At 43.1% G+C, this 15,279-nt stretch overlaps 1 protein-coding gene across 1 annotated transcript in view; it reads right to left on the reverse strand.

Annotated features, from left to right (window-relative positions):
* Sk (small conductance calcium-activated potassium channel) overlaps positions 1–15,279 on the reverse strand; it is an 87,827-nt gene that overhangs the window by 6,041 nt on the left and 66,507 nt on the right. The window contains exons 5-8 of the mRNA XM_070671908.1: positions 10,866–10,961; positions 5,241–5,662; positions 2,281–2,416; positions 507–617 (exon numbers count right to left, since the gene is read on the reverse strand). Coding sequence (XP_070528009.1) covers positions 507–617; positions 2,281–2,416; positions 5,241–5,662; positions 10,866–10,961 — 765 coding nt within the window. The remainder of the gene's footprint in view (positions 1–506; positions 618–2,280; positions 2,417–5,240; positions 5,663–10,865; positions 10,962–15,279) is intronic.

A 15,279-nucleotide genomic window follows, 5' to 3' on the forward strand; every position in this document is an offset into this window, starting at 1 on the left:
AAGGCTGAAAAATGAAGTTCACTGAAACCAAATTTAAACTTTTACGTTTTACGAGCCGAATGAATGTTTGAAGAAAAAGTTTCGAATGCAAAAGAATGTAGTTCATGTGACAGGCATGTATCTCTTCATTATATCGGTCGATACCAAAGTAGTACGGACTATTATAGATTAGTATAGACTAATATAAAACCAGTACTAGTTCTCCCGGTATAGAAAACTTTCTTCGTGTGCTTTTTCCAGATCACTCGTTAGCCTTTTTCCATTGATTTTTCCCCCTTTTTTTTTTCCTCCCCGCAGCAGTGTATATTTTTCAGTTGATTAGTTTAGAATCGTTCCGTGTCACACCCTTTATTATATCACAATTAGTTAATAGACGAAATTCCGAGAGTTTCCCTGCGGTGTAACCCTCTTCCCTCCCCCTCCCCCTTCTCCCACCGCAAGGCTGCTGTTAGCACAAAGGTCTTACAATAGAATGCTAGAGAGGAACACCACAGACGTGGCCTTACCCTTTTCGTTAATTGTGTGTCCATCATAAAGTTGTGCACGTGCTTCTCCGCCCGCGTAAGCTCGAGCTTCCTGGAGACGACCGCCACCAGTAAAGCGGTGCATCCGGCGCCCTGAAATTTCGGGAAAATGCGATCTCTCAGGGTGCTGCTTTTACGTGAGATTTTTTCGATTCCGAAACCACCGTCATCCGCGCATTCCCGGGGATCTTACATACGTCTCTTTTTCGGTGGAGAACCTCCTGATTCTCGTCGATCCCCCTTCAAGCTCGTCTCAACGTAATGGAAAGAATCGTTTTATTTTATTCGAAATGTATTTCTTGTGCGGCGACAGCTTTTCGCGATTCTTTGTCGGTCGTCTGATATTACGGAAAAGTTCTTCTTTTCGATTTGATTTTAAAAGCAAAAAAAAAAAAGAAAGAAAAAAGAAATAATAAAATTAAAAAGAAAAATGAAAAAAAGGAGAAGTGAATAAATGCGCGGCGTATATTTATTTCCGGATTAGAATTAAGATATCGCTGCTGAAAGTCTGACTTCTAGCACGGTAATTATTATTTTGATTATTATCACGCAGTTTATTATAGTTATTAATTTATTATCTCAAAAGTAAAATCTCTCTCATCGATCGTCGGATCCATTTGTTCCACTGCGAGGCAAAGGTAACGCTAGATGGGATTGTTTTCCGTTCGACGTAGGCAATTAATAGCGAAACTTTCAAGCGGAGGGTTATTTCGTGCAATTTACGACACGCGCTAACGTTTGAGAGAAAGAGAGAATAAAGAGGTCTCGTAAAGACGAGCTTTCGAAATGTATTGTAAATTATAGCCGCGACTGGATTCCCGGAAACAAGCGCCGCGCTCACGACCGCCGCGGCCGGAAGTTTACGAGGAATTAGTTAACAATGTTGGGACCAGCCGTAAAGTTCGACCACGGTTACGAGTTGCCAGCGAATTAGCGGGGAAAGGCCAGAGTAAAGTAGCGTGACGACAACAAGGGTCAACCCTGGACATCGCCTGACAGAGTGGCGGCCGACGCAGCGTTTATTGCGTCCCCGCGGTGCCTTTAATTACGAGTGATCGCTACGTGCGATCGTAGACCGAAACTCACCCGAGACACGCACAAATCACGGGCGATCGATAGTCCCTCGTTCGCGACGCTCATTACGCCCGGCTGGCTGTAATGAAGCCCCCCGATGCTTAACGCGCGAGTTACATCGGGCCGCATGCCTGCGGAGTTCGCGCGCCTCTCGGCCTCGGCTGCGGTCGCGTATATCGTGTCCCGCAGTTTGTGGCGGCCGCGTACGGTAAGGATTAACGACCGGCATGATCGGTGGTACAATGCGCATAACGCGGCCTCCTAATTTCCTCCGAGTCCTCGTTGAAGCGACTGCGACGGGGTCGTAAACGCATTTACAGAAGACTGAATGGTACAATTTCAGTCTTTCAAGTTGCAGTTTTTAACGCATTCGGCGTGTAATAATTTTTTTTTCTTTTTTACTAAATATAATAATGAATGTCCCGGCAGACGAAAAAAAATTAAAAAGTAAAAAAAAAAAATTGTTTAATGCGATTTTACCAAAGAATAAAAATATCGTCGAGATAAATCCGATCCTCCCTGTGACGCGTTACGTTTCTTTTCTCAAGCTGTCGCACGCTCGACGGAAGACGTTATCGCGTTTGTCAGATTGACGCGAAGGGCGGATGATTGAGGGGAATAAAATTCACGGGAACGCGCGGCGAAAATCGCGATTCCGTGTCAGCTTACGTTCTGCCCTTACCATCATTCCGGTGGAGACGGCTATACCTCGACCGCAGTATGTGTTGGGCACGATGTCGCCGAAACCGACACTCAGGAACGTGATGGCGATGAGCCACATGGCGTTGAGGAGATTTGCATGTTCCTCATCGTGGAACCTGCGGCAAAACGACAGACGCATTAACGTAATGGCGGAACACGCGCGAAGATGAATGCAGCATCTTACGTAGATCCTTAAGCCCTTTGTGCCCGTGAAATTTTCCGAGCTTAACATTTGGAGCTCACGATACTTAGAATTTCACGGTTTTAAATTTCTATTGAAAACTGTACACCTTACATTCAGAAACGGATAATCTCTCCTTTTAAACTTAAACGGTTCTCGAGTTTCGCCGTGAGAGTAATGAGATTCGGAGCTCTACGTAGTCATTTCTTTCCCACGTTACTTTACGCGAGCGAGCGAGCCCTTAATTGACATTAAATTATGGAAAAGAAAAAGTCCATTTCGACGTTCTTGACGTTGGAGGGGACGTTACCGTCTGGATAATCGAATTTCACGATTCCCCTCTTTATATTGGCAGCTCGGTACCGTTTCTGCCGTAACCGCGTTGATCCCCACGTGGAGGCTAAGCAAACGCCGGGCAAGTAACGCCGGATGAAAGATAACATTATGCCTCCCCCCTCCCCCCCGCGAGATTCATTATCGGGCGCAAAGAGGATTCGGGGCGACTATGCGGGCGTCCTGCTGTAATCCACGTCGTAAAGCGGCTTTAACGGCCTCGTTACACGAACGACGTTACACGGTCCCGCCGTCATGGATAGCGGACCATCTTTTTGGACGTCGAAGGTCCCGGCCCTCCTCGATTACCGCTGACCGACGGTTACCGTTTTTTTTTATCGAGCGAAAAATCGTGGGGTATTCCACGAATCAGGTGTCTCCCAACATTTTAGCTACAGACGAGTTTAGGTGAATTTAATAAATCTCTCGATGAGAAGCGATAACGTTTTACTGGCGCGACGAAAAAAAAAAAAGGGACATCGGCGATAAAAAAGAAAGCCTCTTCGTTGAGATTAACTCACGTGACGACCTCTTTTGTGTCCCCCTTCACCCCCGCTTGGACCCAATGAAGCCGATGATGACTCGCGCTTGATGTAACGAACGGCTTCCGCTCTATGGGCGCCGCGAAACGAATTATTCTCGTAGCGACGCTGATTGCACGACCGATTCGTCGGCCGCGTACCGTGAAAATCGCGTTATTGTCGTGGAAATTCGCGCGGGCCACGTGCAGACGCACGCTGAATAAAATATCATTGGTATCTCGCGACAATTTCCGGTCCTGTAATTCGCGAGTGTAAAACCGGCCGCGGGGCTCGCGCTTGACGCGAGTGCAAAATTATCAAATTGATTTTTTAATTTTGAGCACGGATGCAAATGCAGCACCGCAAAACACGATAATCCCAGACCGCGCGCGCTTTAGTTGAATAATGCCGCGCCCCGTTATCATGTACGATAATTCATTTTGCAAAGTGAATTCCGAAATGTTTATTTATTTTCGATAAATAAACATTTTATGCGGTTTACGGGATAAAGTTGATAGTGACCGATAATGACGTTTCATCAAGCATAATTTGTATAAATACGTAATATGCAGAAAATCATAACACACACACCTGTGTTATACTTTATTAAGTCTCGATAGCAATAATATTGATCAAATAGAGGTTTAAATAAATTACATACGCAATTGTTCCTAGTATTTCACGTAATGTATAATAATGTTAACAGTAATGAAAACCGATAATGTAATTTTATTAAGAATTCACAATTCCACAATACTCGTAAACTATACATTAAAAAAAAAAAGAAAAAAAAAAAATTACGTTTATCTAAACTGCGCGGTGAAAAGATTCTGCTGTTAATAAATTTGCGCATTGCCGTGTGCCGCACGTGCACAACATTTATCTAATAAAATGTAACGCGTGATTTGCCGGGATAAACACCGAGGAAAAATTGAAAATTCGTAAATACCGTTCCATTTGTTAACCGGAATTCCCCGCGAGGCAGGACGGTGCTCGGATATTCGTGTAGGTATTCATCTAGCGCGCGTCGGAAATGTGCCGGGAAGCCGAGTGCTCCCAGCGTTATCGGACATATTATCATAATCGACTATCGAGCGAAGGTGGAGCGCGATAAATCAAATACGAGGGTCGTTTTCGACGATTGCCCGGCGGGCAACAATGAAAACAGCCGGGCGCCATCGCCGGAGTTTAAAAGCCCTCATCCCGCATCGAGGACTTTCGCGGGATGCTGGCGGCGTCGACCCGGGAACATACATTTCCCCGAGTGATAAATATTTCAGTTAAGGACGGCGGGAAGGTGATCTGCCGGCGTCCATTAAGAAGAAGCGGGTATGTTTCGTAGAACGTCTGGCGAGAGAGATCTTTTCCCTTCGAGCTACCTGGGTTTCTCGGTACAATTCGGGCGAAGATTGATTATTCCTGCGAAATCGGCTCGCGACTATTTACGGGAGGAATTTAATTATCAGCCGGTCCCCGAGATTCGCGGCCCCAGTCGGCGACCCCAATCGGAGATTCCGCCCCGCTCGGCGGGAAGGACACGTTGAAATTTATTATTACGGCGTGGCAGCGCGACGGACGGTGCGCGCTATCAGGTCGTAGATCAATCATCAGACGCAAATGAGTCGCGCCCATTGATCTGTATATGATTCTGAAATACGCGTGTCATTGCTCTTCCGCAATTCGAATAACGAATCGTGTGAATAAAACGAGAGCAGCGGACTGCTGCCGCCGACAAGCTTCGGCTGTTACGCGTCGCGCGAATGAAAGAATTTTTAATTAAAATCAATTAAAATCAATCGAGCTTAAATAGTTAAGGCCAAGATTTTATTAATGCTAAAAAAAGTGTAAGCTTTTCCGCGACGTCTCTTTTGCGCATCGAGCGGAATTAGGCGATTAAGCTCTCACCTCTCGCACTGTCGAAGTGTCCACGAAGCGATGATCCACAGGGACACCATGAAGACCAGCAATACCGTGCCCGGACAGATAGTCATCAGGGTCTTGAGGACGAACCTGGTGTTAAAGTTAATGCGATTCAAGGCCCCTATGCTTCGCGACGACGCGTCCGTGAAGAGCTTCGAGTGTAGCAGCATCACCCGGCAGATGAGATAGAGCCTGAAGAACATCGGCAGCGAGAGGGTGACGTCGTACGGCACCCACTTGGAGCCAATGTCGCCGTTCCTGTTCGCCAATTTGGTCGTCCACAGGAAATAATATTGGCCCGGGATCGGGTGGATCGCGCAGATCACCAGTTCCATCGTGATCTGCGCCATCCTCTGCCAGGTCATCGCAATCCGCCAGTCGTCGGCGCAGTTATCGATCATGAACAACTGTTTCAACAGAGAAAAAAAAAGGAAAAAAAAAAAAAAACGATAGATTAAACAAAACACAGCATTTTTGCGACAGTCAAAATATTTGTATTTAACCGGAGAAACGTTTTGTTAAAAGATCAGATTATTGTTTCGAACATTATATCCGGAATAATACTCCGAGAACCACTTCACTTCATAATGGTACTTCAAATATGATTCCCCTCAACGTATTTGAATTAATAATGAGGTTTAAATTGAGTATTTTACCGTGTTTTCGTACACGGGGGAGAGACCTTCGTGTAAAATATATTTAAGCCGTTAAATCCCCTTTATTAAGAATTGCAATAAGCTCCCTGATAATACGGATGGAATCTCGGGAGATTAGTACACAGCACGATTGGGGGTTAAGTGAAATGTATCGTCGATCGTTCAAATACTTGACGAAATTAAACGTTATCGAAAAACGTCCATTAATCTCGTTTACCTCGCGCGATTATTCGCCGGGCGGACAAATAAACGAATAAATTAATCACGCTCGGGCTCCCCTATCGGCATTATCGTACGCGATTAAAAACGATTTTTAGGCGCGTCGATTATAATATCGATTCACGCGAGATTGGCAATCGAGACAAATGAGCTCACGTATTCCGGACGCGAGGGCGCACACGCTCTTTGAGCCCACGCGCGATTAATATGAATTCCAGCCGCCGCCGCTTTGCCCTGACTTGATTAAAACGCTAAGCCACGTATTCATTGTTTATCGCCGTCTATCTCGCGCGCGAGATCCGTACCGCTGTAACTATTGTGCACACGCCACCGCCATTCCGGCAACAAATCATCCTTAACTCGGTAACGATCCTGTCAGATCTAAACAGATCGCGTTTAAAGGACCCGGCGCACCGCGAGCACGTATCATTCGAACCGCGTACCGTATGATTTGTACCGCATCGGGTTTGTATCACCGTGAAACTTTTTTTTTTTTATCTTACAGCCCTTCGACATCCCGGATCTTCATTTCATTCCCATTTCCCTCATTTTCCACCCGGTCAGAGAGATTTCCATGCACACTTTCACAAATTTTTCATTTCAAACATCGTACACGCTGCTTTTAAACAAGATAACATTTTAGAAAACTTTGTTAATTCTTGATGTTATTTTATGAACAAAAGTTCACGAACATACGGTTTCAAGGGCTATACTTAGAGTGCACGGAGTATAAAAAATTCTATTATATTATCGCGCTTCTTTAAGTAGTTTCTGAACGAAAAGAAGTGCTTTTTAAACTCGGATCAGTATAAAATAAACATACGATTGGATACGAGTGTTTTAAATAATTAGAAACTTATTAAAAATTCGGTTCTTCGTTGTATATTTAACACGATTTTAACGTTATGAATCGTCGAGATACCGCAGATTTTTCTATTATCGGAAAACTGCGCGGGAGGTATCCGCGATCTCACGGTATCGTAAATCATCCCTTAAGTTTCCGCGTTCGTAACGTGTCGGTTAGAACCACGCGGGTTTTGAACGTCGCCGCTTCGACAATGGAGCTGTTCTACTCCAAGGATCTCCAGGATCCTCGGCGAGGATATGATGCATCCATCACGAGATGCGCGGAAATCTTTTATATCTTGGCGATATCTCACCCGTGATACATCGCGGATACTTTGCAGCTCGTATCTCTCAGCCGGCGACCGCGAAAGATGCGACCCGCCGGCGTCCTGAATAGATTAGTATAATGCAGTAAGAGTCCATTTATATCCGGTGGAATAACCTGGAAGACGCGAGAATCATCGCGTGATGGACAAAGCGAGGTAGGAAAAAAAGAAAGAAAAAAAAAATCTGCCGCACATCGGGCAGCCGTATTGCAAAAGGCCCGCGCGATAAGACGAGTCGACGACGGCAAACTGCCGGATACGCGGTACTCCTATTTAAGGGTCTAACAGTAGGGCCAGCTTGCACATCAATGATTTATGGACCTATGAATCTATAACGGTGTCGGAGCTTCTAACCTTCGCGTTATCTGAGCGGCCGCAGTATCACGATATTCTCTAACGAGCGTCGAAGGGCTTACATTACATGATTACTGCGATGATAAAAGTGTAAAATGTTAATAACGAATTTCGAGATGCCGCAGCTGGCTGAACTCGTGATTTTTTTAAATGTAATCCATTGGCTCAGTTATTTTTTGTTCAAATTTAGCAGCGCTATTAATTTGCTTGCTAATTCGACGCGGAAAAAAAATATTGAAAAAATAAATGAAAATTATTTTTGTATTTAAAATTAAGGAGATGGAAGTTTGATGTATCGGGAAGACAAGGGCGCATTGCAGGGATTTGATTTTACAGTTGCACGTAGCAAGAGATCAAAGAGAAGGGTGGGTGGGAAGAAAGTGGCGGTAAACGAGGAGACGATCGGAAACCTGTGCGAGGTGACATCGATCGGAACAATGTCTCCCCGGGGAAGCCCTCTTCGTTTCACAGTACCAGGTGAATCCTGGTAAATCTGTGCATGCAAATCGTTGATGAACGACAATCAACAGGTGCCGAAAGGTCAGCAGGCCATTAGGCTCCAAGCCAGCCGTTGTTGCCGCAAGATTGCGTGAGCCAGCTTGGTGTAACCGAACTGGTCATCAAGCTGGAACCTTTCGCTCCTAATATTACCAATTATAGGCCCCAGTGGATTCCCGATTTTAAACGAGTCTTTAAATGAGTTGCAGGGCTGTAATCTTCGCAGCAGATCGTAATATAAACAAAAAAAAAAAAGGAAAAAAGTAATTAACGCGTATTTTACGTAACTCTTCATAATTTTAAATTAATATGTAACCGCGACGGACTGATTCGATAAACATAGAATTGAAATTCGTTTTAAAGTCTCCCTTTGAAAAGAACTCAACCACACGTTTCATATATTTATTACGAGTCGCGATGCTTACAAAATAAATAAAAGTTTTATGAAAAATATCTTACATTTATTCAACAAATTACGCAACGGATAAATCTGCATTCTCGCTTTATTGAACTCGAACCTGGACGATTTTCTTTTCATCGGGAGAAAGAAAAGCAGAAGCACGAGAAATTTGCTACGGTCTCGTAACATCGCCACATTGGTTCACCTCGAATCGCAAAGATGCTGCAATATCGGAGTTACAATATATCGCAGGGAAATTGCATCGCGCAACGACTACGAGCCTGACGAAGAACGTTTTTCCGCTACATTGACTCGAAATTATCCGTTTCGGGATACGCGAGGAATGTTGGCAGCTATCGCCTATCCCTTTTTTTTTTCGCGTCGCGATCGGTTCTGGCGATTCTCTGGGCACATTTGTTATATCTTGGCTGATCGGCCACATTTAGCATTAATCCGTTTTCCGTTAAGCAAAATTGACATGAGGCAAACGAGAGCTTGCCAAACATAAACTATTCACATCGACAAACCCGTTTTTTATTCATCAAAAACGTGACGTCTCGTAAAAAATGATTCAACAGACGTGAACGGGGAGAGAAGAAAAACAGATTGATAGTATAAGATTAATTGGTTTGAGAATAATTTATATCGTAAATTGCATGAGCAATTCATTCATACCGACGTTACCAAAATTTATTTCCCATTTATTTGCTCGCTTCTGAAATTTATTTCGAAGCACAGGACGACTTTATCGCAATGCTAATTGAAAGAAATCTTTTTTCTTTTTTTTATCTTTTGTTATTAAAAGGATTCTAAAACTTCTAACGTCGCGACGGATAAAAACGGACTCCGTCGTAAAATTTACGGAGAATCTCTCGCCGAAACGCGAAACTACTCGCAATCGCTTTCCAAAGTTCTCAAAATTCCTTGCTGGTACCTGCCCGCGCTGTCAAGTTTAAGTTCCGCTCGTTCGGAGCTACCCGAGAAATCGAATATCTAAATTGCACAGCCATTTCCTCGCGTAACTCCTGATGAATAACGTGTGACTCCCCGACGTCGGAGACTTGAAAGACGGTCAATATTTGAGTTGGCGCTCAAGCGTTCGAAAGCCAATCCGGACTCTGCGTGACTTTGCGAAGCTCGCCTAGCTGCCGGCCATCGGTATCTCATTAAGACGAGCACCGAGACCGGAAGTGGAAGCTCAGAGAGATTTCCTTCTCGCCGGACATAATAATTCGCCGGCATTCTGCCGCGCCAGAACGTAATTAAATTATACGCCGCATACTTTATCAATGTTACGCAATGAAAATTTACCAAGCAACTAGAGCGCTTTCAACGTTCCGCGACGAGACATAACTTCGCGTTCTTATTTCGAAAAGAACAGTGGAGTGGAGATTTATTTATAGCTTCCGCCATAAAAATTTCCCGTTATGGAGCGGAGGAGACACTGAATGTTGTAATAAACAGCGGTTTTCTTGGCGAGTGTCCCAGCGCGAGTTTTCAAGTCGCCCAACTTTCCGCGCGAAGTTCGCGACGTCGCTTATTGATCTGAAGCGCCGAAAAGGGGCGCTGAGTTACGCATTTGATCGCGTTGCAGACACGTCGTCGTTTCATTTCGGTTCATTTTACGGGTCAAAGGTTCTCGACGAAGGCTTCGTGGAACGCGCAAATAATCAGCACTCGGTGACGGCATGTCGTGCGCGGAATACATAAAGCTCAGCCACGTATGAGAGACGCAATTGGCCTTTTATTAGCGGCGCATTAACACTCTTTCGCGTACCTGCGAAATCACGTTCGCGCTATTTTGCAACGATCCGTTCGATTAGCTCCGCGTCGCGTTGCGTCGATTTATCCGGATCTCGCCGAGCGGTCCAATGGACAAGGACCGTTAAATCCCGTGATCACTGGGGTGAAATGTAATGCTTGAACTCCCCCGAAATGCAAAAACCGATTCGCTTTTACGTTTTTCCGATTTTTCACGGTTGCTTATTAATCGCCAGGAATTTAAACAATTTTTCTTAAATCGTAAAAAAAAAAATAATTTGTTGGCGCATAAAAATTGTAATAACGATATTAATAACGAATAAAACTTGTCTTTCTTTTTTTTATGATGTTTGACATGATTTTCAATGTCATTGAATTCAGCTCGAAAATGGAGCTGTAGCAATCATGCGTGCGAATAGATAACAGCCCTTACATCTCCGGTACAAATTGAAAGGTCGAATTGCGTTTGAATTTAAATGGCTCTCTTAAAGCTTTCTCTATTTTATTCAAATATTCACCTATTATGCCACGAGAGATGTATCATTCATACCTGAACTTCTAAGGCATGGTAAGCAAATATGAGGCCAAGCAGTATCACAGTAGACACAGAGATCAGGGTTTTCAGTGCTGTCGAGAAAAACGAGGCCTGGAACATAAAGCATTTTGTTCATGAACACTTGTGCAGCCACAAATTAAACATATTTTATTTCATTTTACACATATTATTTATCTTAGTTCTATCGATTAAAAATTAAATCGGGGTAGACAGTCGTCGTTTAAACATTTAACTCTCGGGAATAATTGATATAAATTGCGGATAAAACGATGTACCATCGGAGAATAAAATTGTCAAAACTTTTCGACTAGTTAATATCGGAAACGACGTACTCTCTGAACTCGCCGTTAATTGCCCACTTCTTAGACGCGAAATAATGAAATATGCATACGTCTTTGCAAAGTTGCTTGTTGCCGCGTCGTAAAAGTCAAGCACGGCGCTTCTAACAACTACGTTCGATTTACGACACGGCCAGCACAGGCGCAAACATCTTTAACGATCGTAAAAAGTGTCGGCGTAAAAAGAGCATTTTAGAAAAGGAGAATCTATCTTACGTCTTATATAGATCCTAGAGAGAAACTCGGAATATTGTAATAAAATTTATTGCTTTAAATGCACTTTAAATCACCGTGCATATGTCCTGCTATACATTTTTACGGTATTCCGAGCGCCATTCATTCCTTTGATATCAACCGAGATATATCAAGTAATGTAAAAGTATATTAAAAAAAGAAAAAAATAAATAAAAAACGTCACGAGATAAATATCAAAATACCGAACGAGAACATCGATATTAATTAGCTGACTAACCGAATATTTTGTGTAATCCGAACTTCTTCATTAAACATATTATCGGAAAATCGAGCACTCTTTATCAGACGTTACGTGTTTTATGTCGTAGAATTTTATTTCATTACGCTAAGTAATATTAAAATAATATTAAAATCACGGAGACTTTCGCGAGAAAAACCCTTCATGCGGGAAATAATGAGACAAGTCGATTTAAGCTCGAAAAAAAAAATTCAAAAAATAAAAATAAATAAAAAGAAAGGTATACGGTTTCATTTAAGAAATGTGCAATTGCCTGCGAGTGCATCGGTGTATGCTGGGAAGGAAATGCAATCGTAGAAATGGTATATAGAACAATGAGATTTTCCATTATTAATGTTCTTTATTCTTCTAATGTTCTTATCTTGCTTTACAAAATAAAAAAAAAAAAACAGCCGTGGCTCAATCAAGCTATTAAAAATTATTTTACATGTTCGAGAAGCTCGTAAGTAAACCGCAATTCTGCCTCTTTAACGAATTTACATGAGATAATTTTACGAGAAGCTCGAAATGAGCGTGAGTGAATAATCAAGATGCGAGTTTCAAAGTTCAATTTAAACATCTGCTTTTCTCAAACCCTCGCAAACTTTGTGTTTGCACTATTGGCGAAGCAGATCGGGCAGCGTGCGCGAGCAATTCGCTAACAGAGTTCGCGAACTGTTTTCCAATAAATACGCATCTTTAAACAAGCGGGAAGAAATTAACGTCGAGCACGAGAAAGCGTCCAAAGGAAATCGTGAGAGAAATATACTTTCTCGAATATCTTCTCCCGAGAGCTGCGTTGACTTATTTCAACGGTACGTCGGTTATGGGATTAAGATCGCGTTAAAACTCGGGCCGTCAAGCGAGGCGGGCGTTTTATGTCGCCCGGACTTTTATTCCTTTTGAATTTTACCGTGGCTTTCCGTCGACGTTCAACGTTCGAGGAGACCGAGTCCTGCCGGGGCTTCCGGGACGTTTACCGCCGCTTTTAGTTTCGCTGATAATGGCGGCGCGTTAATTACGGCCGTACGAATCACGGCAGCATAATTTCCGACGCGCATCGTCGAATTCATCCGCGTAGCTTTTACGCCGCTCGACGTAATCCCGCGGTAACGCGATAATCGAGAGTAATACATAAAATCGGAGCCTCTTGTACGTACCGAGAATCAGCCGTGTTTGATCTAGAAAGACATCGGCCGCGGCGACTTGACGCTTTCTTGCTCGATCGTCCGCACGTAAAAAAAGACACTTCCGACCATTTTTACACGTCTAGGAATATTGCGAATAGAGACGTCGTGGTGGGGAGAGCAGAGCGCGCTGGAGTGGGGATAAGCGGAAGTCGGCCGCTCGCCACGTGCGTTCCCCAACCCATTTCTTCGCCGACGTTCTAGCACGGAGCACGCGGTCAAGACACGTCCCACACAAACCGGAAATATTACGTATGCGCTATGCGCGATGATACGAAGATGTATCCCGGCGTAGGGCGACATTGCCGATTGATTTAATCGACGAATATTCCAAGGTAAGAATCCCGTTGTAGAATCAAAGTACATTGAATGTAACGTTGAATTAAATGTAGAAATAATATTCTGTGCGAAGGTGGTTGAGAGAGACGGTGCATGAGAGAGACAAACGGGAGAGAGACAGCGAGTGTACGAGGAGCAGGTAGTCCGCGGCGTGTACGTGAATATTCACACTACGGAACAGAAAGTCACTTAGTCGCGAGGATTTGAGGACGTCTCACGCCTAAACGAAGCTCCGGTGCGCATTCTCGTAGGCATATTGAGCTAAAAAAGCGATTAGCTGCGACACATTCACCTCCGCGGGGTGTACGTGGATATTTACACTACGGAACGGAAGGTCACTTAGTCAAGAGGATTCGAGGACGTCTCACGCCTAAACAAAGCTCCGGTGCGCATTCTCGTAGGCATATTGAGCTAAAAAAGCGATTAGCTGCGACACGTTCACCTCCGCGACCGATCATCTATATCGGAGAGCATATCCAAGCGCTTTCTGCGTCTCCATGGGTAATTTTTAAGACATTTATAAATCAGTTATATGTATATTTATTTTTGCTGTTCTGTGTAAGCGATAAATAATTTAATAATTATCATTTCTAATATGCGAATTAAGTTTAATCTCGGCTCAGTCTGCTCTTTATCATGTTCTGATTAGAATTAGAAAGAGATTTTTTAGAATTAGAAAGAGCGAGCTGAGTAGAGATTGAATCTAACCTGCGTTCATAAAAATTTGATTTGGGTCTATTTCGATCGATTATGCTCCGATCGAACGAAGCAGCCTTTATTAATACTACCAATCGACGTTCTCATTAGACACGTAAGTGTCGCTCCCGCCAAAAACACAGTTGGTAGTATTAAAAGTTAATGGCAGATTCGTTTAGTCGGGAACTTAAAAGAAGCAGCGGACCATAATCGAAGAATATTGCAGCGCATCCACCGATTGTAAGCTCGTAACGTATAAGTAATTGTAATATTTAATATAATTATCGACATACGTAATTTATTTTAACGTGCAAAGTCTGTAGCGCTTGAAAGAGACGCGCGAAAATAAGCGCACTGTTGGCGTACGTAACTCGTGCGATATCGTTACGGCGTCACTTTAATATTCGCTCGCTGGCAGTCGAGCATGTTACGAATCTGGCAGAAATACTTATATGTATTCTTTTACAACGAAAAGAAGTCCGAGGCGGCCGATCGAGACAGCAAAGAGGACAGCGAGCGAGCGGTGTACGCGACCCCCAGCTATCGACGCGTCTCTTCGTCTTCACCTGCCTGCCGGCAACCGAAAATGTCGAGGAGCACCGAGAAATAATTACGCTTGCTGAACGAAGACGTCGACCGATGGAAATTATTCTCTGCGATCATCGAACTCTGCGCGGAAATTATTTACTTGGAAGCGCATACTTTATAGGTCAATACTTCTTAATTTTTATTTTTTTAATTATATATTTATATATTTATGCGTCCTTATTATATATATTAATGATCTGATTGTATGTAATAAAAATACTTCCTTCCACGGCACACGATTTCGTTGCGGTAGATGGAATATTCGAAGTATTTCATCTATGTGAAATTTTTATTCTCTTTAGGTGACGGTTTTGTGCGAGGTAGGACGATACGGTCTAACACTTTGAGAGGATGGACTGAAAAGAGAAGAAAGCAGTCTCCGAAAGGCATCTTACTTTGGCGGAGCAGCCTCGGAATAAGCATCGTTTTAATTACGCATAAAATTAGTTTTAAGCGGTAAATATGTTGTCAAGCGTTTCTAAAATTAAAATTTAATATTCTCTTTCTTTTTTTTTCTCTTTGCTACAACGTCGTTGTATGTTAATTCAACTGCTGCTTATCAAACTAATGAGAGAATATTTTTTACTATATCAGCGCTATGAAAATAAGTTCGGCGTAAAATAATATTAATTATAATATAATATTACAATATTGTTCGTGTATTTTGTAAGAATTAGACATCGCAAAGCGCGGCGTTTCGTTATTGCGTTGAGAATGCAATTAATTCAATAGCATAAAATATCGCACGACGTATGGCACTAGCTGCCAGTTTGTTGAAATGAATATTT

Source organism: Cardiocondyla obscurior, linkage group LG24 (assembly GCF_019399895.1).
Source record: "Cardiocondyla obscurior isolate alpha-2009 linkage group LG24, Cobs3.1, whole genome shotgun sequence".
NCBI classification, from domain to species: Eukaryota; Metazoa; Arthropoda; class Insecta; order Hymenoptera; family Formicidae; genus Cardiocondyla; species Cardiocondyla obscurior.